Below are 20,631 nucleotides of genomic sequence, written 5' to 3'. Positions count from 1 at the left end.
TGTGTTTATCGAAGTATGTAAATGCAAGCGAGAAGTTTCGAGGCTCGCTGTACGTGCTCACGTACAGCGAGACTTGTGTTGGTTCCAGAGTCCGGAATGTACAGAAAAACACTGTAAACACGATGTTGTCGGACGGCGAACTCGCCTTGTGAATCAGTCGTGATCGGTAGCTGTGAGACGCTATTCCGCGTGAATATGTTACGAGAGCTCCTCCTCCCGATCCTCACGTTAATATGTTTAAAACAGTGCGAACCGTCCCCTTCATATTCCAAGAAAGAGCTGTACGCGACACTTGATCGAACGACGGAATACTTCAAGAATCTCAGCGATGGTAAAGTTATTAATTATACCTGGACATAAAAAGTACCGTCCTCAATTACGAAACGTTTTTAGCGTACGACGTACTAGACGGTGGCACTTCGAATAATATTAACAACGAGATTGCGAAATATATGACCGATACGACCAGGGCGATCCTTCAGAGAGGCAAGCGTCTAAGGAGGGGCTTTCGGAACGAGCCCGGTAGAGGTGAGCAAAAAGTTACGCGCGTACATTTGTAGAGAAATCCCACGAGTGATTCAGGCCCGGTCGCGTCGACGTCACGTAACTTTAATTTCAGCTCAACTCGCCCTTTCTGTTCCCTTTAGAAGGAGACGAATTGCGAGTTAAGCTAAAGTCACGTGAATTTTCAACGCCGCTGCTTTCGTACAATCTTATCAATCTGAAAGTTTGCTGAACTTTCCTTCCATCCCAAAAAGCTCCTTGAACGCGTGCTGGCAATCGTGGTCGGTTAGATATTTGAGAAGTTGACCCATGTCGTTGTGGCGCTCGCTGGTGGGGAAGGAGACTTCCTGGAAGTCCGCAAACTTGCGCATTCTATCCACATCGTTGCAGTCCTCCTCTTTCTCCAATAATTTTATTAATATCTTGTGCCAGTTCATAGTCCTGATCTGCAAGAGGATTGCGCAAGTGTGAAATACTCTCGTTACACCGAGACGCGGGAGGGGATCATTGACGACGTGTTACCTTCTGCCAGCAGTAGTCGCAGTCTTCCAGACTTCCCTCCATGCAGATTATTCCCGGCTTGCCGGCCAGGCAGAATCCCGTGATGGCGTTCTCTTTCGCCAAGCTCGCGACATCCCGTCGCTTGAACTTGCTGTATATGTGATGGCTGTAGATCCAATACCTGGAGAAAACCACCGGGGACCGATCTACCGCGCCGCTCTTACTCGCCTCGCTGCGCTTAACCGCTTGATTACGCGCGGAAGCCTCGAGATAAGCCTCGGCGTTGTCCTGCAGCCACGATATCAGCGTATAGATGCAAGGCTCGCCCGCCTCTTGGGCCTTGACGACGACGGAGAGCTCCTTGTTCAGCAGACACTGCTGCGTCCTGTCCAGGCAAGAGCCTCTCGCGTAAACTTCCGGCTGCTCCTTCGGGTAGTTGGTCGGCAGGTTCACCAGTAACTCGACACTCCCCTAGTGGCACAAGCAACGGGTTAATGATGCAAGATACGTGGCTGGCACGTGTAGAAGAGACATTTGAAGCAGAGCAGTTTTCACCAACGGCTTTCACTCCGGTTTTCACCAGCGTTGTTTAACTTTGATCTTAGTTTAAATCATCTCTTGCCTCTTTCCACTAGGACAGTTAGAAAAGGGCAAACAATGAATTAAACTGAAAGGCTCGTATTCTGAATCCTCTTCTATCGATAAAAGCTCCTCTAAAACCGGTTTGCAGCCCATCAGAAGGCGTATTGGTCACTTTTAGAGGCGTTTTTGTCGATAAAAGGGGATTCAGAATACGCGCGAAAGTAAAACGAGGAGGAAACCGCTGACCAAAATCTTGTACACCAGCCCAGTGGGCATTACTGTATCTTACCATCTTATTTTACCTAATTTTATCTTTATGATGCCCCAGCAAGGCCTAATGCCCAAGCTAATGCCTGGTAATGCCCAGTAATGCCGCGAATCTGTACACCACAATGCCCTCAGCGGTTTCCTCCTCGCAAAACGACGTTGGTGAAAGCGCCCAGCAAACACCAGAGTAACATGACATCAATATAAATGTAATATAATACATGCCTGTTATATTACATTTGCATTGATGCTATGTAATTGTTACTTTGGTGTTTGCTGGCCGGGCATTTTAGGCCCGGTCTACAATGAGCCGTTAGTCGTTAGTCAGAAGTCGCAACTATATGTTGATCCTTTTCCTTTCTGGGTGGAAGAAAAAGGACCGACATATAATTCCGACTTCTGACTAACGACTAACAACTCATCGTAGACCGGGCCTTAAAGAAACGACACCGCGGCAACGTTATGCCACAAGTAAATGCTGCATTACACCGTCCAGCGGGACTGCGACAGCGTACTCCAGCCATCGCGGTGGCTCCCGGTCGGGGCACTCGATGTACTCGTTGATGTCAGCCAGAACCCCATAGTCTGCCACGGCCAGCTCGGTCGGATAGACGGACTGGAGTGCCTGCAGCTCGCTCACCTGCGCCGTCAGGCGCTCTGTCACCTCCTCCGGAGCGGACATGCCTCGAACGACGACACGCACGACAGGATCAGTTCGCCGCGCTCGATTCCCGACGACGGTCGGCTCGGCCGAGCCGAGACGATAACGAAATACTGGCGTATCGGCGAGACGTTGAGGTTATCGAGGGATCAGCTGATGTTGACGCTGTCACACAGGCATCCCTGTCGCGCGGCTGCGTTTCGAAGCACGTTGCCGGAGCGCGCGCTTTCTTCACCTTCGTGCCTCCTTACACTTTTTCGTTTTTATCGCCTCGTTCTGAGATTTAGTTTAGAAAAATTGCTCTTGCCTAGTCTAATTTTTGAATTTATTATTACTAAAGCTGCTCCGAGGAGAAGGTGTTTAAAAAACGTAGTCGCAAAATGTTCAAGAATTAAATCGAAACCGAGTGGGATAATGGAACACCTTTATAAGATCGCATAGGGCTTTCAAGTCATTTCCAGGATCTAATAGATCGTAGACAAATATCAATGATATTAAAAAGTCATCTCTGCTATTACCGTAGGTCTTGTCATTCCTTCAGAAGTCTGAGAAACATCATCAGATATCACTGTCGCATCCTGTGGATATATCAGACTGAGAAATGAATTTTACGAGTTCGACTGCACAACCTTAAACTCCAATTTTATTTACAGGTGTGAACGTGCTGAGGGCTTTCGAGGAGACCTTGTCACTCGACTTGAGGCTCTCGGAGACTTCGGACGTTCCAGACACTGCCTTCTTCTCCGTACAAGATGAACACCGGCCGCTCCGGTTCGCAGCCACCGTCAACTCTTCACACATCTTACTCTATCAATTGGTTGTACGTCGGTTACAGTTGTATTCAATCAGATTTTATGCCGGAAATAAGTAACGCTGGCAAAACTATAACATCTTTCAGGATGATCAAGTTCACCTCGCCGGAACGTATCAGCAACCCAATGGCAAACGGATAATCGTAAATAATTACAGCACTGGTACGCTTATAGTCGTGCAAACGGACGCCAACGGAATCGTTATCCTGCGCCTCGGCAAGAACGAGGGCGGAGGATACGAGTTGCGGTTCAAGCAAGAGTTCGAAATACCCGGAGTGGTGCACATGAATACGTGGCTCGGGATGAATCAGCTGTACCTGGGAATCGCGTCGGAAGCGAGAATACTCGTGTACGTCTGGCTTGGAGAGAATTTCGACAAGATCGACGCGCTGCCCTACGGAGCGAGAGGACTCCTGCCCTTCCAGAGCAAGAGCGTCATGCACGTCGCCGTCGTGGGGTCGCTCACGAGGATACTCCGGTTTTCCGTGCGCTCTAACAAATTCGTAGAGATGCAGACGTTACGTCGCGCCAACGATGTCGGTTCGTTTCACTTCAAGGAGGGTCATTTCGAGGAGCGTTTTCTGGTTTTGGCCGGCAACGTGTCCACGATCTTGTACAAGGAGATGTACGGCCGCTTCGTGCCGTTTCAAAGAGTCGCTCCGGCCACGCATATTCATTCCTTGACGATGGGGAATACCGTCGTTCTTCTCTCGTTGGAGCAGGACACCGTTGTTTTCTATCAGTACAACGGCTGGAGATTTCTAGGGTTGCGCACGAAATTATCGAACGTCCGGCAAGTTCGTTCTATACGCTCGCACGACGAAGACGTGCTAGTGGTGCAGAATCAGGCGGGAGAATGGAAGTTCCTGAAACCCACTTGGACCGTGAAGAAAACGTGGGAGTCCTTGCGGGACGAAACAGCCGCTTGGTGTACCGAGACAAAGCGAAAGGCGTCTCAGAGAGCCTCGGTGAAGCTTCCAGGTTTAAAGAGTCCCGTGATTTCGAACGGGCACATCGGTCAGCTTCGCGTGCAGAACGTAAGACGTTGTGTCTTTATTAATTTAAATAAGAAATATAATTTTATCTCAAATCACAATTAATAAAATTTTGGAACCCGAATATTGCCAGATAAACGGTCATAATGCAGACGAATTGGTCCGCTTGACGGAGCGGTACAAGAGTACAATCGCCAAGTTAAACCGGACGCGCAGCCTCTTGGAAGATGCCGAAAGGTCCAGGCCTGTCATTTTGCATGGCAAGAAGATTACGGTCAAGTGCAAGAGGAATTGTCATGTTCACATAATTACGGATGGCGGAATTAAACCGACTGCTAAGTACGTGGAATCGGAACCCGGTCAGATCCTGCAGTTCTCCAATTTGAAAGTACAGACGATAAAGAACTGGAAATGTCCCGTTCCTAATTTCAAGATCGACGATATATTCGTTAAGGGATCTGTTAACGGGATACTGATGCGAGACCTGCAAGAGCGAACTTTGAAAGTTTCAGGAGATCAAGTTATTTCAGGTGATTTAACGCACTGTATTCCTTCTTCGTTACATTCTGATGTATCCCGTATATTACATTTGACATACCGGTTTTAGGTCAGCATTTCTTCAGCAACTTGCATGCGACGAACGTTTCGATTCCGTTAGGCATCGCAACGACAAGCATTGAGAATAGGTACTGGAATGTACACATGAAAGAGGCGAGAGTAAAAGATTTACGTCTAACCGAGGACTTCTTCTTACCGTTAAATGGTCCCACTACTTTAACGAACGGTTTGACCGTTGCGAAAGTGAGAGTTACAGGACTCGTCCAAATGTCCGGCAGACTAACAGGCGAAGGAATAGAAAAATTTAATCCTTTGAGAGAGATTCTTACACCGTTGACAGTGCACGGTGATCGTTTCCTGCAGAACGTGACATTCAGAAACTTCGTCAAAGCTAAAGATATCGTCAGACCTCGCGGGCTGTCCGTGAAAGAAATCTTGGAGAATAGCGTACCGCTAGATTCGAATGTGCCGGCGCATTTGATATTATCCAGTAACAAAACGGTACTTATTTCAAAATCTATATCGATGCGCGTGTATGCACATGTGTTGATTTCAAATTTATTTTACATTTTCACTTTCAGCACTGGAGCAACGTGACTCTGTGGGATTATGTTACCACGATGTGGGTAACGAAAAATTCTGCTGAAACTGTCGTTATTTCTGGTACAAAATCCACGAATAACAGTGTTGTTTTGCCAAGCGCTGTTTATGAAAATCTTCCCGTTCAAAAGTACGCACACTTCTTTGCTGCACTAAGCGTACAAGATTATCTTGGATTTTCTAAAAATGTATACTTGCAGATTGACGATTCCGTTATGTGCTGCAGAAGTCATCAGCCCGGACATTACAACTTCTTCAATAAAAATGGGCGATTTAATTGTAAAAAATTTAAATGTCTCGCACGTTCTCGGAGCTCATAATTTGAATACAACAGTCTTCGATTCGGCGTTAGCTTTACATGACGTTGACTTTTCGGCAAAGTTATTCGCAGGACGAGTCATCGTGAGAAATGTACTAGCGTCAAACATTCAGGGAACAAATCGAAGATGTAAAAATAACTTCGTCTAAGTTTTTATAATGTACTTGTGCTTATATATATATTTATAATATATTATTAATCTATATTATGTAGACTTGAAAATTGAAAAGGACTGGATAGGCATAAACAGCGTCAGAGGACCGATAAATATTGCAAAGCTCGTCGTTAACAATCTCGAAACGCCAGCCTACTTTAATCTGTCTTTACCTAGAAGAGTGAAGAATGTAGTCATAAAAGGGGATAGCGACATTGGAAAAATCAATAACATAAGTATACAATCATTCATGGAAAATGTACTAAAGGTGGACGACCCGATATCTTTAGGAAACGTAGCGTTCGGCAAGTTCAACGTCTAATATTTCCCATTAATTAGAAATGAATGAGAATTTAACGCGTAATCTTCTTTTAATTTTTGTGCAGCTCGTGGTTTTACATCAAGCAACGTGCACGCTTCCCGCTCGACGTTAAAACTTTCGCATTTAGATTCGCATCTCAATTTGGGTCCAAAACGGATTTCCACGATCTTGAGTGCAGATGCGATAAGCGTGCCTCAGACCTTTGGTTACGTCGCGAGCGAAACACCAGCAACATTTACTATACGAGGTACACAGTGACAGGATTTAGTAGTTATATTTTATGGCGAAAAGATTTTAAATGATGTGCAAATATTTCTATTTCAGGATCAGCCAGATTTTTAGAGGAACCAGCCGTAGAAAATATAAGGGATATAAATCTGAAGCAATTATCTGAGAATGTATGGATGGCAAATCAAGATACAGTTTTATCTGGTAGCAATATAAACCTTGAAAACATGACTCTGGAAGGAAATCTCATCCTAACGGTAAGAACATCGATGAAATAAAAGCTTGACTTACTTAAAAATAAGGCAATATTAACTAAAAGTTTAATCGTTCTTCTAGAATGCTAATAATTCGTTGAATGTAAAAGAGTGGTCGGACATGACGTCCAGATTTTTAAGCAAAACGAAAGACCAGACCATCACTGTAGCTTCGTCGTTTAAGAATGTCGAGGTGCCTATTATAAATGCAAAGAGTAATTCAACTATTCGGTCTTCAGATTCGAATTTCAACAATTTGCTGACTAATACGTTGATGAGAAATACGCCGCAAATTATAGATGCTACATGGCACTTTGAAGAATTGTATATAAGTAAGGCAGTTTCAATAGAGAACAACACTGTTGTTTTCTTAAAACCGTCAAAAAGAAAAGATAAATTATTTCTTTTATTCTTAGATAATATGAAGTGGGATGGTAAATTTAATGGTATCGATTTAAAAACGGATATCGTTAGGCGTGACGCAGAAAAGAATATTGTCACCGCGAAGAAAACGATATTGGGTTTGACAACTAAAAATCTCCAGCCATTAGATAGAAACTTTTCGAACTTTACCAAGTACGCTGTAACACAAAGATGTCAGAAGTTGTATACAATTAAGGGCCGAAAGACCTTTAACAACATTACTTCGTCCAATTTGAGGTAATTGACATTTTTGCCGAGGTGACATTCGATATTGCTAAAAACTCAGCTTTTCTCTTTAGCGTCAAAGGTACGATTATGGGTCGCGACGTCGACGACGCGTTACTAAAGTCCGGAAATCAAACGCTATCCGGCACCAAGAGGATACAAGGCCAGCTTAATGCACCGTCCCTTATTATCAATGGCACTATGAACGACATAAATCTGGCGGAGCTAACAAACAAGCAAATGAAAAAACGTAAAGCGGTGCAGACGGTAGAAAGTAAGCTGGATTTCAGAAACAGTTTTCAAGTTTACGGAAATATCACAATCGGCGGACTCTACGAAAGGGTGAGATTGGGAAATATTAGCGATCCAAATAAAATAGACACCGTCTTGAATAGAATGACGAAAGTCGTCGCATTGACGGAAGGCATAACGACCGCATTGCAAAGTAAGTTACATTTAGATCGTTAAACGGCGCTCATCATTGATAATTCGACAAAATGTTATCAATTGTTCCAAATGCAGATCGTGCTATCTACGTGAGCAAGTTTGAAGCGGTGAACGAGGATGCGTTGCAAATCGCTTCTAACATTTCTAACTCTGAGGACGTGAAGTACATGAATCTTAACAGCGCTTGTCTTTGCGAGTCAGAAAATGTTTCCTCGTATTGTAACGACACGAAATTATTGAACGTTGTAGCCGGTACAAATGTCAGTGAGTTTACGACGAAGAAACGGATACTGCTGGACGGTACTGTGCTTTTGGTATTAGTGTCGACAGATTTCGTCTCGATTTATTCCGATATCGACACGGAAGAGTTTCATCAGGTAGCAGGTAAGTCTTAAAGAGAAATATTCTTTACTGTAAAGTCATATTAGCAGTGAAGATTGTTGTAACGTTATACAAAATAATGTTTGACAGGATTATACGTTCCTGATATATTTGAAGTATCTATGGAACCGATTGACAATTCATTGTGGATTTTTTTGCGATTGTCCGAGGAAACCTTGATACTGCGTTATCACGCATGGAACGAGCTCGAGCAATACGTTTTGCCGGGCTCAGATTCGTTTGTGGTCAGTAAGACGCCGAGTGATCAACATCTGCTAATACGATCCGACGGTATGTGGAATCTCGGGGGGCTCTTCGGTCCTGAGCACATTTTTAAAATATCTCTGGAAGGACAAGTAGAGACCTTCACTCTCGATGCTAATTACTATGTCAAAGCGACAACGGAAAACAGTACGATTGTTTTAAAAGCACGATATGTAGGTAACTAGTATACATAAAGTGTTCTTTAGTAAGTTTTCTCGCGGAGAGATGATTCATATTCAGAAAATGTACATTTATAAATACTTTTCTCACGTATATATTTCTCGTTACTTGCAGTAGCTTAAAATAAAAAAAGGGAGAAGAAAATTTGTAGATATTAATTGTATGTGTTAACTGCGTCGAAAAAAAATATATATATTGAATTGCAACGCATCAAATTATTGCTAGTTTATTATCACGAATGCTACACAAGGATGTAAAGAAGCAAATATTACGGAGATCAGGAAGGGCCAATTTTTAAGTTAAACTTTGATGGGTATTACCGTGGAAACTGTCGCCTGAGAAAAGGATAAAAGAGTTTAATATTACCTGTAATATTAGTATAGTAATTAATCATAATGACACGTACTTTCGTGACGTCTTTGAGAACCATGATCTCTTCCAATTCGTGGTTTTTGTGCTCTTCGTTCTTTTTTGTCTCCTCGATTTTGTGTCGTCTCTGAAAATCAGTCACTTTCGTAATTTTGTGACATCACTCGCGTGCTCTCCCTAATTATAGACTTGATCTACGAAACGTAAGAAAGTCGATACGCTCGACGGCAAAAGCGCGTTTCGCAAAATTATTCCGGTTTAGTCTCGCAATCGAATGTACAACAAGATGCGCGTGTACGCCAAGTGCATGACCAGCATCATTCTGCGCATCATAAGCATGATATACGACGGAAACGACACTAAAAGGCACTTGGACTTATAAAGAATGCTTAGGAGCAACGATTGTACGATTGGGCTCTCCGCCCGTACCGGTTCCCTCTTCGAGAACTTCTCCTCGTATCTCTTGCGCTCCTCGATCGCGTTGTTCAGCGCGATCTGCTCCGCTGGCGTGAGCACCAGAAGGCGCGGATCCATGGCGATCCAGTCGCTCTGTACGATCTGATCCAAACGCCAGCGTTTCGACACTTCCGGCTCGAGCAGGTTGGTCACGAGCTTCTTCACGTGATCGGTCAGACTGCCCATCACTTTGCTGCGGAATTTCCACTTGCGCGCTATCTGCAGCTCGTACAGCCGCTTTATATTGTCCTCGTCGAACGGCATGGCCTTGTTCAACAGTATGTAGAGGATCACGCCCAGCGACCATATGTCGGATATCTTCGGGTTGTACGGGTAACCGCGGAGGATCTCCGGCGCCACGTACGACAGCGAGCCGCAGTACGTGTCGCTCAGGACGCGCTTGCCACGGCTGTCGATCATGCAACGAGCGAAGCCAAAGTCCGCCAGCTTGACGTTGTAATTCGACGTGAGGAGAACGTTCTCGCACTTGATGTCGCGATGCGCTATTTCCATCTCATGTAGATACTGGAGACCTGGAAAGTGAATGTGCGTTAGGAAAAGCACCCGCTTAGATATGTCGAGCTCGCACTGGCTTAGCTTATCGTCTTTAACCGCGATTGATATGCTCAATAAGTTAACGTTTCCTTAAGACAGAGGTATCGCGATACCTAAAGCGAGCTGCCGGAACCACACGCGGGCCTGACTCTCCGCCACCGCGCCGTTCTTCAGTATAAAATCAAGCAGATCGCCGTGCTCAGCCAAGCGCATGAATATGAAGTACTTGGTGCGCCTCTGGAAAATGCTGTGAACGTGCACGAGGTGCGGATGGTTCAGCTTCACCAGAATGTCCAGTTCGCGCGGCAGGAACTTGCGGACGAAATCTTTTGGTGCATTCACGGTGTCGATCACCTTGCAGGCCAAGGTGCTGTTCTTCTCCGACTCGTGTTCCGGCTTGTACTCGGCTAAGTACACCTGGAATAAATACGAGACAATTAACTTTGTTATCTGAAGTGCCCGAGGAGAATAATAGAGGTTTTTTAAAATCAGGATACGAACTTTTGCATAACAGCCTTCGCCGAGCTTCTTCATCAGCTTGTAACCCCGGGCTAGCAGCGTGGCCTCCTCGGACGGCGTCTGGTTCAGGTTCGACATGAGATTCGTGGGACGAGAGACGGCATTCTACCCGCCGCGCTACCATAATTTATAATCAACCGTTCTCACTTTGCTCGAACGTTTAGACGCGGATTGCATCGTGGGTACGGATAATCCGATGACGTGGAATCCCCATGCGTATTCGACATAGCGAATAATCACGATCCTTACCGTACCGTTCTATTTCTTGGTTGACGACGACGGCGAATCCGGATACTAGGAATTTTCAAGAATCCGCACTGGCGGCTACTTAACCATTTTGACGGAACGTGAGGTGACACGAGTACCGACGACCTGAGCGAGTCGAGCACGTGCTCGTCGAAAGTATCGAATGAACAATTGAACATCGTGAGAGATAGAAAAGCAAGATAAATTTAATGAAGAAGAGACATCTGTACACAAATATAAAATGGTGAAAATTATCGACATATTTAGTCTTCACGGCTTAAAAAATTTCCTCATCGTATTCTCAATTAGCACATTTTACAGTTCGGAATCGTACTCCAATCGCTTGATGACCACCTTGTATTCCTCCTCCAGGATCCGGTATTCCTTTTCTAGTATCTCCTTGCGCTGCTCGTCAGACGGCAGACCGTTACCGTTCGTGTACGTGCTCTTGTCCGTGGAATTCTTCAACGCGCGCTCTATTTTCAGCTCCTCATTCTGTTTTCTCTTAAACGGTATATTCAGTCTTTTCTTCACGTCTATTCTGTACGCCCGATATTCTTCCGGATTCGCGACATTCGTCGCCAGCAATCGCAGGATCTCGTACACCACGCGGGCCTGTTTCTGTGGACAAGATATTCATACAAGTGAGATAAAGGAGAAAAAGCGGAGGCAATTAAACATGAATGGCGCTTTCGCATGTAGATACCTTGTTTATCTTGAATTTGTTCCTAGCCTCAACGACCATTTCATTGTCGAAACCCTGCTTTAAACGCTTTGGCGCAAAACTGGGCAGTGTGCTGCAGTTCAAGGCGTCAACGTAGTTTCGTAGCCGTTGGAATACCTCGGACGGACTTTCCACTGGAAACGCAGGCTCATTAAAATACAGTCGTTAACGCACGACGCGTCTCTGGCAAATATTCTTCCGCGTTACCTGTCATATCCTTAACTTCACGCCTTCCAATGTACTCGCGATAAATCGCTTGCAACAAGTGTTTGCCAAGACCTATCCTTCGAAATGGTGGCAAAATTAGGAATTGGGCGATGCGCGGCCGAATGTGCTGCGGATAGGCGTAATATCGATACACAGTGGCGAAACCAATCGTCATGTATCGAGTGCTACCAGTAGGCGTGGTATATTTTTCGAATCTATTTCGGGAAAATGTTCGTTTAACGAGGACGTTCGTTGTGTGCAATTTTATTTTACTGGATCGGGTAGCGTCGAGTTGTACTTACAAATTAAAATACTGCCACTGCTCGTCGTCGAGGTCGATGAAAAGAGCCGCGTCTATGTACCAAAGAAGAAACGTTTGGATCCTCTGATGATACTCCCGGAATCCCTTGTAACTCATGTCCGCCTTGTAGACCACAAACTGTCTCGTCGTGCCCTCGTCTACGTAACGCAACAAGAAAATGTATAAGTGATCGTAGCTTTAAAGTTATCGGACATATACAAATTAAAGGATGTTAGATACCGTCCAGCAGGAAAGAGTGTATCAATTCTCCGTACGGTGTGAACGTATCGTCCTTGGCGAGTGCCTTGGTGAAGGTGGCCAAGCTACAGTGAAACTCAGGTGCGAGCTTCGGCGCGATCTTTGACAGCACCTCGTCGGCCTCGACTCCCTCGTGCTTCGCGTTTACCTTCTCCGTATACTCTATACCCAGATACGTTTCCAAGCAACCTGCCGAGTAGAACAGCTGTATTTTCAAGTCCAGATAACCAAATATTATCTCCCTGTAAAGGACAAAGAGAACAAGGATGACAATTTATACATACAAGATATATACAAATAAATTCATAAGTAACTTTTTGTGCGTAGTAACTGACGAAGCGTGAATTTTAATAAATTAACGTAGCAGCGACGAACCTGTCTCCGAACACCTGATAAGTCATCTCCGGCTTGAAGACAGCCTCTTCCGAGTGCAGGTCGTCGAGGTTGCGGATTAATCTGAGCTCCAGGGCCTCGTTGCTGTCCGCCACGAGCTTCTTGAGACGCGCCGTCGTCGAGTCCTCCATTTTTCCGGGGGAAATCAACGGGAGAACCAAGTGCGCACCGGCGAAGCTTCCGAGCGACGTCTTTTCGGCTCCGACGAGGAACTGACCTTGGAAACGGGGATCAACGTTAGGTTACAGTGCCGCGGGGAAGCGACGTCGAGTCCTCGACGGGAGAAGACAATTTACCTGGTGTCGACGTGCGCGATTAGATCAACCGGATCAACCGGTCCAAGACTTTCACATCAATTCCTGACGGCCGAACGATTTGGCGCCAAAACACACGGCGGTTTCGAGCAAAACGATTTCCGAACCGTTTGCGACCGTTTCTCGTTGCGCCTCCTCGATCATCGACAAGATACTATCGAAGACTGACAGCCTTAAGCCTGTATCGGGTTACGCGCTGGAGACTGGAATTTAACCAATCGGAGCGAAACGGATTCAAATCAAACTTATCCGATTGGTCGAATTCTGAGCTTCGTTTCTCAGTCTTCATACAAACTTTGCGAAAGCTTTCGACGATTGTGTCAAAATATCAATTTTACGGTTCATTATCGTCCCGACATTTCGTAAACGTGTATTACAAATCTGAAATATTCGTGTAATAAGTCAGGAATTCAACGCAGCAAGTTTTTAATTCTTATATCGACTGTCGATAACGTCAATGCCCTTCAATTACTCGATAGTCATGAAAGTTCGCCTTGGTTCGCCCGAGGTTGCCCCTCTACAGTAAAACCTCGCGTTTTAATCCACGGATTCACTGTAGACGATTGTAAACGGCGATTTTAAAACGCAAAAGGCGCAAAAGTTACGCGCAGTCGATTACCAATTAATAATCTAAATAAATTAAGATTTCTCTCTTCCTCCCCTGAAAATAATTCTACAAAATTCTAAAAAAAAAAATATATACTGCCAGAATCTAAGAAATTCTATGTAAATTTAAAATGTTATAAAAAAGTCAACATGAAAATTAGTACAAAACTAATAAAGTTTTGTACTAATTTTTACAAAATTGTGCATTTTCGTGAAATACAACTTGCAATAATTTCTTGATTTGCGAACATTGTAATTTGTGGTATTATTTCGTAGATATATTTACAAAAAAACTAAATGTTTCAACGAAGATATAAGAATTTCTACACATTTCTATTTCATATTTTTGTAGTTATTTGTAGAAATTTTTTCCACTAGGGTCTTCTCAGTTTCCGTCGCCAAATCACATTTTATGCGACAAAAAATAGAGACTTCTGCTCATTGTTAGACAAGCCAAGTCTATCTTGATATGATCCTAAAAATGCCGCCGTACTTATTTCCACCTTGGAAACCGCACGAAGGCCTCGAAACGTAATTTCGGAAAACAAATGGTTTCTTCAAAAACCCAGAAACGAATTGCCCGAAGCAACGTATTATTCTACATCCTGACTGAAATCCTGGCACGCGTGAGCTTTTTCCAAGGATGTTACCTGGGAGATGTAAACAACTCTATTAATCCGATTCACGAAATGGAGCATGTCTATTCTCGGGCATTGAGGAAGAAGAAAAGGGGAGAAATCGCGAGAAAATCGTGGAGAACACGGTCGAGGGGGGAAACCGTTCGTTTCGCATGCAGGAGAGACATTATTGTTGACTCTTCGTAGGAAGCTCTCGAGCGAGATGGCCGTGTCCCTGCAAACGCGCGTTTTCTACGGCCTGAAAACTGACATCGCCGGCAACGCACATTACGTCACGGACGCGGAGATTTTGTATCCGGTTGGCAATGCACTGGCGATCCACAACGTCCTCCAGCGTCAGCAGAAGTTGATTCGACTGGCCGACAAGTGTCACGCAAACGTTATTTGCATCTCGCCTAACAAGTGAGCGAACTTGACATACATCGAAAGCACACTTGCCTGTAAAAAAATAAAAAATAAAATAAGGACTCATTCTCCGAATGTGAGAGTGAAACGTTAATTAAAGCGAACCCTCATACTTTTTACTTTGACATAAATCAACATAATGATCGTTAGAATACGAGGATGAAAAACGGAGAGATCGCTTCAGAAGACAGCGGATAGATTTCAATCTTTCTGCTTCTCGCGCATGAATAATTGTAATTAATCTGAAATTTCAGGAAGTACGTTGCTCTATCCGAAGTAGGGGACAAGCCTACGATTTCCGTTTACGACATCAATTCATTGAAGCGCAGGAAGCTACTCGGAATACCCTATGACGCTCCGGGAGTGAGCAGATTCACGTGTCTGGGCTTCACTTTCGACAGTAAGAACCTGGTGGCGATCACCGGCGAGCCCGATCAAACGATGCTCTTCTACAACTGGGAGAAGGGCAAGGTCGAGTCGACGTTCAACCTGGCTAATCCGCAAAACCCGCTGGCGCTCGCCGCGGTGCTGGCCTGCAATCCGTCGGACGCGACGGTGGTGGCGGTCGGCGGTCCTTACACCTTCAAGTTCCTCACCGTCTCGGAGACGGTGTGGCGGCCGTACGGCTTCGCCAAGGCGGAGAACCTCCTCGTCTGCTCGATGGCCTGGCTGGACGGTGACAGGCTGCTGGTCGGCACCGAGGACGGCCGCGCGTTCTACCTGGAGAACGGCGATCTCAAGAATGTGTACAGGATGTCGGACACGGTGTCGATGAACCTCAAGATTCGCGAGGAGTACGTTATGCCAGCGGCCACCGGCTCGCAGATAACGCTGGAGGCCGGCGACGACGTTAGCTGGCAGCAGAACGTGGCCTGCCTGATCGCGTTCCCACGCGGATTCGCGTACTCGCACGGCGCCGGGACGGTGGTGCTCTACGAGAAAGAGGGAAAGTACAAGTACGTGAGGCGAAACGTCTACGTGATTCCGCAGCGAGTGTCGAGGGACGATAACCCGGACCTCTACAGGATCAACACGATCAACGTGAATCCCAGCTTCGACCGGCTGATCGTCACCGCCGGCTGGTCCCAGCTGTATTACGCGACGCTGTGGGGTCCGGACCTGCAGATGGACCCGGAGCCGCAGAAGCTGAATATCATGGGCGAGCCATTGCATCACGGCCCGATCAGCGGTCTCGCCATGTGCGCGTGGAAGCCGATCTTCATGACGTGCGGCGAGCTCGATCGTAGCGTCCGGCTGTGGGATTTCGAGACCGAGAGCCTCATCATGCTCAAGCAATACGACGAGGATATATCCAGCGTCGCGCTGCACCCGATGGGGCTCTTCTGCCTGATCGGCTTCACCGACAAACTGCGCTTCATGAGCATCCTGATCGACGACCTGCTGGCGATGCACGAGATCGCCATCAGGAGCTGCAGGACGGTTCGTTTCAGTTACAACGGCCACCTGTTCGCCGCGGTCAACGGCAACGTCGTGCAGGTGTACACCACCATCGGCTTCTACAATCCCTTCATCCTCAAGGGGCACACGGGCAAGGTGAAGGCTCTTCTCTGGTCGCAGACCGACCTGAAGATGTTGAGCATGGGCGCGGAGGGGGCGATATACGAGTGGGACATGAACACCGGCGTGCGGTCCGGCGAGTTCATCTGGAAGGGCTTCGCCCTACGCGACATCGCCCTTTCCTCGGACGCGTCGTTCGTCTACTGCATCGCGCAGGACGATCACATACGCGAGATCAAGGAGAACGCCGTACGTCTTCGATATCTCTCGTTATTACTCTTCAAATTATGCCGTCGTGTTCCTTTTGGAAACTGGAAGATCTTTCGTTTGTCCCTTGTTAGATCGCGCGAGAGTTCCGATTGCCCGGCAGAGAAATGCAGCAAATGATCATGGGGAAAGATGACCTGACGCTGTTCATAACTTCCCCCGGTGGCATCGTCATCTCGTTGAAAAGCCCGCTTCAAACTCCGATCGAGTCAACGGACTTCCATATGCACTGCGTCGATATTACGCAGGTATTTCTCGTCCTCTAAATATTTACAGGATAATTTACGGAATAAAGTACGATTGCTTTTCTTAATCCGTTCAAGTTTCTTCCTTCCTCTAAATAGATGGAGAATAAATTAATATATAAATTAAATTTAAAAACGCGCAAAATTTAATCAAAATACAAATCGTTTTTTTTGATCGCTTCCTTTCTTCTTAGATCGCGCTGTCTTACAACGAAAACTGCCTAATCTCGGTCGCGAAGGACGGTAGTTTGTGTATTTGGAAGCTGTACTCCCCCGAGGGGCAAGTCATGAAGATGAGCCGCGATCTGCCGTACACGAACGAAGTATTAATCGGTAAGGGTGATTTGGAGGAGAAGATACTCAGCATCAAGAATTTGACGGTGAGGCTGAGGGAGCTGGAGACCGAGCACGCGTACAGGCTGCGGCAGATCGACGTTCAGCACAACGATAAACTGCGCGACGTGCACCAAGGCTACTGCGAGGCCATTAAGGAGCTGCGCGATAAGATCGAGAATCTTCAGGAGGACCATGTGAACGAGATCAACAACATGAACGTGCAAATCGTCAAGATGAAGGCGACCCACGAGGAGGCGATGCAACAGATGGAAAACAATTACGAGGCCAAGCTGATTGTGGAGTACAACAAGTACCAGGCGTTCGAGGAACGTACCAATGCCATGCGAGAGAGTTACGAGACGCAACTGAAGAATCTTGAGAGACGTGACGCGGAAGAGCTACGGAGGACCGTGACGAGATACGAAGCTTTGCTGCACGAGAGGAAGGTGCAATTGGAGGAAGCGGCCGACGAGATGGCGCACAAGGGGCGCGTTCACGAGCGTCTGATGGCGCAGATAGAGGACGACGCGGATCGTGAGATTCTCGAGACACGTACGAGGCACGAGAACCTCCTGTACGAGGAGAGGCAGATCAATTTGAAGCTGAAGGGGGAGGCCGGGGTGATGCGAAACAAATTCATGGCCAGCCAGAGGGACGTGGACGATCTCAAGAGGCAGGTGCATCGGGTGCAGGGCGAATACGCGCAGTTCCACAAGAATATACAGGATCTCGAGAAGCAGATAGCGGATCTGAAGAAGGAGATCGCCGAGAGGGACACCACTATTCAGAGCAAGGAGCAACAGATATACGATATGAAGCAAACGAATCAGGAGTTGGAGAAGTTCAAGTTCGTGCTGAACTATAAGATTGACGAGCTGAAGAGCCAGATAGAGCCGAGGGATCGGGAGATACAGGAGTTGAAGGATAATATTCGGAACACGGAGGAGGAGCTCACGAGTCTTCGCAAGACTAATGAAAATTTGGGGCTGGAGCTGCGCGAAGCGCGGGAGCAGTCGCGCGCCGCGCGCCAAGAGATCGAGCGCGAGATGCACAGAAACAAGGGGTGTCGGCAGACGTTGCGAAAAATTCGCGTCGACATTCTCGACGCTTCGGGACTCGTACAGGAGCCGAACGCCCTGAAAACGGCGGTGATCAATTTATATCACAAATACAGCGCGGACGAGGAGCTTCTGCAGAGCCACAAAGCGGATGTCGATGCGCAGTGCGAGTTCATCAGGCAGAGGGATCATCTGGAGAAGATCATCGCGTCTCTAAAAAAGCAGGTATTCCAGGACAGGTCTGTCGGCGACAAAGATTTGAAAATGACGGAGAACAGCATGCTCATTGTGGAATTGAACGCGCTGAGGGAAGAGTTGAAGGAGGCGCGACAACACATTCTGCATATGGAGAGTCTGTTGGGTCTAACGCAAAAAAACGTGCGGCCCGCGGAAGCGAGAAAAGTCTTGGAGCAAGCGTATCGTGGATACAAGGAACTGGAGGAGAAATATACGCAGCAAATGCAGGAATATCAGCAAATTATTCTAGCACTGAAGGAAGATATCAAACAATTATTAAGCAAAGTTCCTTGCGAAGAGACGGAGGGAGAAAAGATATCGGCTTGAACAAATTTGTGACATTTAATTGTTTTCTTAGAGATTTTCGAGTAATGTAAAGTTTTCAATGCAGATTAAATGTGCTTCAGCATGTCTCTTACGTTTAGTAAAAATAATTTTGTATGTATACGTATACATATGTTTAAATTGTAATTGTATATACGTATGTATATTTATTTAGAGAAATAAGAGCGCTATATTCATAAGATATATTATTTCATTATAGATAGTAAAACGAATCCCACCTTAAGACTTGTATAAAAATAAAAAAAAAGTGGAACAAAAGAATGTATTTTTGGTTCTTTACGAATGTTACTAGAAACATTATCATTTGTCGCGTGCTTGCGACACTCGCCGTAGCTGCTAAATATACCCATCACTTAATCTAAATATTCCTCTCAAAGACTAAAAACATCAACAAAATAAGATTAACGTAGCGTTGCGCGTTCACCGACTCATTATTCTGCGAAACAAACGTCTTAACTTAGAGGACGAACGGAATGATGGCTTTGCGGTTTTTCGGATAGTGCGAGAATTCCTTCTTGTACGCCCTGTGCTTGCCCAGTGCCCACATGGTCATTTGATATGCACCCGCGAGCATGAACAGACCAGCTGCAAATTAAAACATACGAATCATCGTACGGCAACTTCATTTGCATACATATGTTAAAGGTCAAACGTTCGAGGTTTCAGTTTCGCACCTGGAAGACACGATGTCATCACGGTGAAGCCGATCCAACTGCCGATCTCGTACGTGTAATTGGGACAGGAGACCAAGTTGAAGAGCATGGTGAGGGGATTGCCGGTCGGCATCGGGACCTTCCTGACCGTGGTGCCCGGTGGTCTCAAATTCTTCAGCGCCAAATGGATACTGAGATTGCCCAGCTCGCACAGCGCGAATATCGCTGCTCCGACGCAGGCCTGTCCCGCGCAGGGAGCCGTGTACAATGGATGATTCGTGTGATACGCCACGTACATAGCGAAGAGCCAGTAATAGGAGCAATTCTTGAACAAATTACGCAACGGCATTGTTGCGTGGCTGAAACGGTGGACAAATACAGTCTCCAAGAGACGCTTCGCATAGTGCACCGTCCAGGCGACTGCCGCCCAACTAAAGCAGAAAAAGAGAAAGAAACGATTTCTTACGTACAGTACCACAGGAGAAACGCCTGTATTACAAATATAGAGCATAATTGAAGCATCGTACAATTGACTGAGCGACTCACTTAGCTACATAGTGAAAATTATTGGTGTCCACGTGTCCGTAGAACAGCCAGGGACGCTGATACAGCCAGAGATATACTAGCAGAGGTCCCGCATACTCCACCAGGAATACAGTCCTCCAACCGATCTGAGGACCGAGATCCTTGTAGTACAACTTCCCGCCCGCCTTCAGCGACAGGGATTTGATCGTCTCCGAGTCGGACAGTGCCTTCCCCTTAGGTTCTACCTTCAGACATTGCCTCTGAACGTACGGTGCCTTCCACGTCTCGTACAACTGCTGTTTCACCTCGCCTATCGTGGTGCTCGGATTCACCTACGATAAAAACGCAACGACGTGACAAAGTTCACTCGCTTCGTACGCCTTACGTGGATCACACGTCGGATCTCCATTTATTCTAATCGAACTCGAAAGCGAACGTCCCGGCTTCGCCGTCGCGCCAGGACGTCACTCGTTAACCGTCGCCACTCACGTTCACGTTGGCTATCAGCTTCGAGGATTTCGCCGACACGATCTCGATCTGGAAGAGAAAGCAAAAAAAAAGGAGGATAAGTACGCGAGCACGCACGGCGCCGCTTTCGCGCGACGACGATTTCCCGGCGAGTCCTCACCTCCATCGTCGTTAATGCGGTCGACTCGCGCAGCGTGGAGCAGCGTAGAGGACACCGTCCGACACACTGCCGTCCTGCCGCGCACTACCGCGAGTCGAGCACCTCCTCGTCGCCGTCCGTTCCGGTTCCGCTCCGTCGCTACTCCCGGCCA

General features: G+C 46.5%; 6 protein-coding genes across 8 annotated transcripts; 2 read left to right on the top strand and 4 right to left on the bottom strand.

Moving 5' to 3' along the window:
- Positions 1-7: 7 nt before the first annotated feature.
- On the top strand, positions 8-8,863 carry LOC105563408. Of its 2 annotated transcripts, XM_012014987.1 has the most exons (16): positions 8-331; positions 394-528; positions 3,169-3,335; positions 3,414-4,364; positions 4,456-4,852; positions 4,930-5,381; positions 5,462-5,610; positions 5,681-5,928; positions 6,013-6,258; positions 6,340-6,522; positions 6,600-6,760; positions 6,840-7,089; positions 7,174-7,417; positions 7,480-7,850; positions 7,928-8,236; positions 8,324-8,863. In XM_012014987.1, the coding sequence occupies exons 1-16, from the start codon at positions 196-198 to the stop codon at positions 8,680-8,682; spliced, it is 4,758 nt and encodes a 1,585-aa protein (XP_011870377.1). In that variant the 5' UTR covers positions 8-195; the 3' UTR covers positions 8,683-8,863. The 2 variants fall into 2 exon arrangements, with proteins under 2 accessions (XP_011870377.1, XP_011870378.1); XM_012014988.1 differs by lacking the exons at positions 8-331; positions 394-528 and adding an exon at positions 2,910-3,034.
- Positions 444-2,669, bottom strand: LOC105563407 (RWD domain-containing protein 2A). Its single transcript, XM_012014986.1, has 3 exons — positions 2,342-2,669; positions 1,027-1,476; positions 444-950 (listed from the first exon to the last, which is right to left on the bottom strand). Exons 1-3 carry the CDS (start codon positions 2,534-2,536, stop codon positions 717-719), a joined length of 879 nt encoding a protein of 292 aa, XP_011870376.1. The 5' UTR covers positions 2,537-2,669; the 3' UTR covers positions 444-716.
- A 79-nt stretch (positions 8,864-8,942) lies between the features above and the next one.
- On the bottom strand, positions 8,943-10,916 carry LOC105563410 (testis-specific serine/threonine-protein kinase 1-like). 2 transcript variants are annotated; one of them, XR_001009036.1, is made up of 4 exons: positions 10,559-10,916; positions 10,171-10,474; positions 9,084-10,035; positions 8,943-9,012 (listed from the first exon to the last, which is right to left on the bottom strand). XR_001009036.1 is itself a non-coding variant. In XM_012014989.1 (3 exons), exons 1-3 carry the CDS (start codon positions 10,652-10,654, stop codon positions 9,305-9,307), a joined length of 1,131 nt encoding a protein of 376 aa, XP_011870379.1. In that variant the 5' UTR covers positions 10,655-10,916; the 3' UTR covers positions 9,069-9,304. The 2 variants fall into 2 exon arrangements, 1 of the variants encoding a protein (XP_011870379.1); XM_012014989.1 differs by lacking the exon at positions 8,943-9,012 and having other exon boundaries at positions 9,069-10,035.
- A 94-nt stretch (positions 10,917-11,010) lies between these two features.
- On the bottom strand, positions 11,011-13,194 carry LOC105563411 (histone acetyltransferase type B catalytic subunit). The gene is made up of 7 exons (XM_012014990.1): positions 13,002-13,194; positions 12,688-12,922; positions 12,295-12,554; positions 12,056-12,212; positions 11,754-11,968; positions 11,529-11,680; positions 11,011-11,443 (listed from the first exon to the last, which is right to left on the bottom strand). The coding sequence occupies exons 2-7, from the start codon at positions 12,834-12,836 to the stop codon at positions 11,138-11,140; spliced, it is 1,239 nt and encodes a 412-aa protein (XP_011870380.1). The 5' UTR covers positions 12,837-12,922; positions 13,002-13,194; the 3' UTR covers positions 11,011-11,137.
- A 747-nt stretch (positions 13,195-13,941) lies between these two features.
- Positions 13,942-18,921, top strand: LOC105563403 (cilia- and flagella-associated protein 57). The gene is made up of 4 exons (XM_012014981.1): positions 13,942-14,665; positions 14,923-16,435; positions 16,528-16,701; positions 16,893-18,921. Exons 1-4 carry the CDS (start codon positions 14,466-14,468, stop codon positions 18,654-18,656), a joined length of 3,651 nt encoding a protein of 1,216 aa, XP_011870371.1. The 5' UTR covers positions 13,942-14,465; the 3' UTR covers positions 18,657-18,921.
- On the bottom strand, positions 18,789-20,631 carry LOC105563404 (very-long-chain enoyl-CoA reductase). Its single transcript, XM_012014982.1, has 5 exons — positions 20,481-20,631; positions 20,342-20,389; positions 19,874-20,184; positions 19,349-19,758; positions 18,789-19,259 (listed from the first exon to the last, which is right to left on the bottom strand). Exons 1-5 carry the CDS (start codon positions 20,484-20,486, stop codon positions 19,132-19,134), a joined length of 903 nt encoding a protein of 300 aa, XP_011870372.1. The 5' UTR covers positions 20,487-20,631; the 3' UTR covers positions 18,789-19,131.

Source organism: Vollenhovia emeryi, unplaced genomic scaffold (genome assembly GCF_000949405.1).
Source record: "Vollenhovia emeryi isolate VEMERY1.0 unplaced genomic scaffold, V.emery_V1.0 DF939176.1, whole genome shotgun sequence".
NCBI classification, from domain to species: domain Eukaryota; kingdom Metazoa; phylum Arthropoda; class Insecta; order Hymenoptera; family Formicidae; genus Vollenhovia; species Vollenhovia emeryi.
Note: the sequence above shows the minus strand (reverse complement) of the source record. Positions and strands in the feature narration are given on the sequence as shown.

Bases quoted from the DNA above. Each gene is read 5' to 3' on its own strand.
- LOC105563408 (XM_012014987.1), top strand. From the start codon at position 196: ATGTTACGAGAGCTCCTCCTCCCGATCCTCACGTTAATATGTTTAAAA. The intron at 5,382-5,461 runs GTACTTATTTCA...TTTCACTTTCAG, and splicing joins TATTATCCAGTAACAAAACG to CACTGGAGCAACGTGACTCT. The intron at 5,611-5,680 runs GTACGCACACTT...GTATACTTGCAG, and splicing joins GAAAATCTTCCCGTTCAAAA to ATTGACGATTCCGTTATGTG.
- LOC105563407 (XM_012014986.1), bottom strand. From the start codon at position 2,536: ATGTCCGCTCCGGAGGAGGTGACAGAGCGCCTGACGGCGCAGGTGAGC. The intron at 1,477-2,341 runs GTAATGCAGCAT...TTGTGCCACTAG, and splicing joins TCGCAGTCCCGCTGGACGGT to GGGAGTGTCGAGTTACTGGT. The intron at 951-1,026 runs GTAACACGTCGT...ATCCTCTTGCAG, and splicing joins GCGACTACTGCTGGCAGAAG to ATCAGGACTATGAACTGGCA.
- LOC105563410 (XM_012014989.1), bottom strand. From the start codon at position 10,654: ATGTCGAACCTGAACCAGACGCCGTCCGAGGAGGCCACGCTGCTAGCC. The intron at 10,475-10,558 runs GTTCGTATCCTG...TATTTATTCCAG, and splicing joins GCGAAGGCTGTTATGCAAAA to GTGTACTTAGCCGAGTACAA. The intron at 10,036-10,170 runs GTATCGCGATAC...TTCACTTTCCAG, and splicing joins GTTCCGGCAGCTCGCTTTAG to GTCTCCAGTATCTACATGAG.
- LOC105563411 (XM_012014990.1), bottom strand. From the start codon at position 12,836: ATGGAGGACTCGACGACGGCGCGTCTCAAGAAGCTCGTGGCGGACAGC. The intron at 11,969-12,055 runs GTAAGTACAACT...TTCCCGAAATAG, and splicing joins CAGTGGCAGTATTTTAATTT to ATTCGAAAAATATACCACGC. The intron at 11,444-11,528 runs GTATCTACATGC...TCTTGTCCACAG, and splicing joins ACAAATTCAAGATAAACAAG to AAACAGGCCCGCGTGGTGTA.
- LOC105563403 (XM_012014981.1), top strand. From the start codon at position 14,466: ATGGCCGTGTCCCTGCAAACGCGCGTTTTCTACGGCCTGAAAACTGAC. The intron at 14,666-14,922 runs GTGAGCGAACTT...CTGAAATTTCAG, and splicing joins ATTTGCATCTCGCCTAACAA to GAAGTACGTTGCTCTATCCG. The intron at 16,436-16,527 runs GTACGTCTTCGA...GTCCCTTGTTAG, and splicing joins GCGAGATCAAGGAGAACGCC to ATCGCGCGAGAGTTCCGATT.
- LOC105563404 (XM_012014982.1), bottom strand. The intron at 20,185-20,341 runs GTGAGTGGCGAC...TTTTTATCGTAG, and splicing joins AGCTGATAGCCAACGTGAAC to GTGAATCCGAGCACCACGAT. The intron at 19,759-19,873 runs GTGAGTCGCTCA...TTTCTGCTTTAG, and splicing joins AATTTTCACTATGTAGCTAA to TTGGGCGGCAGTCGCCTGGA.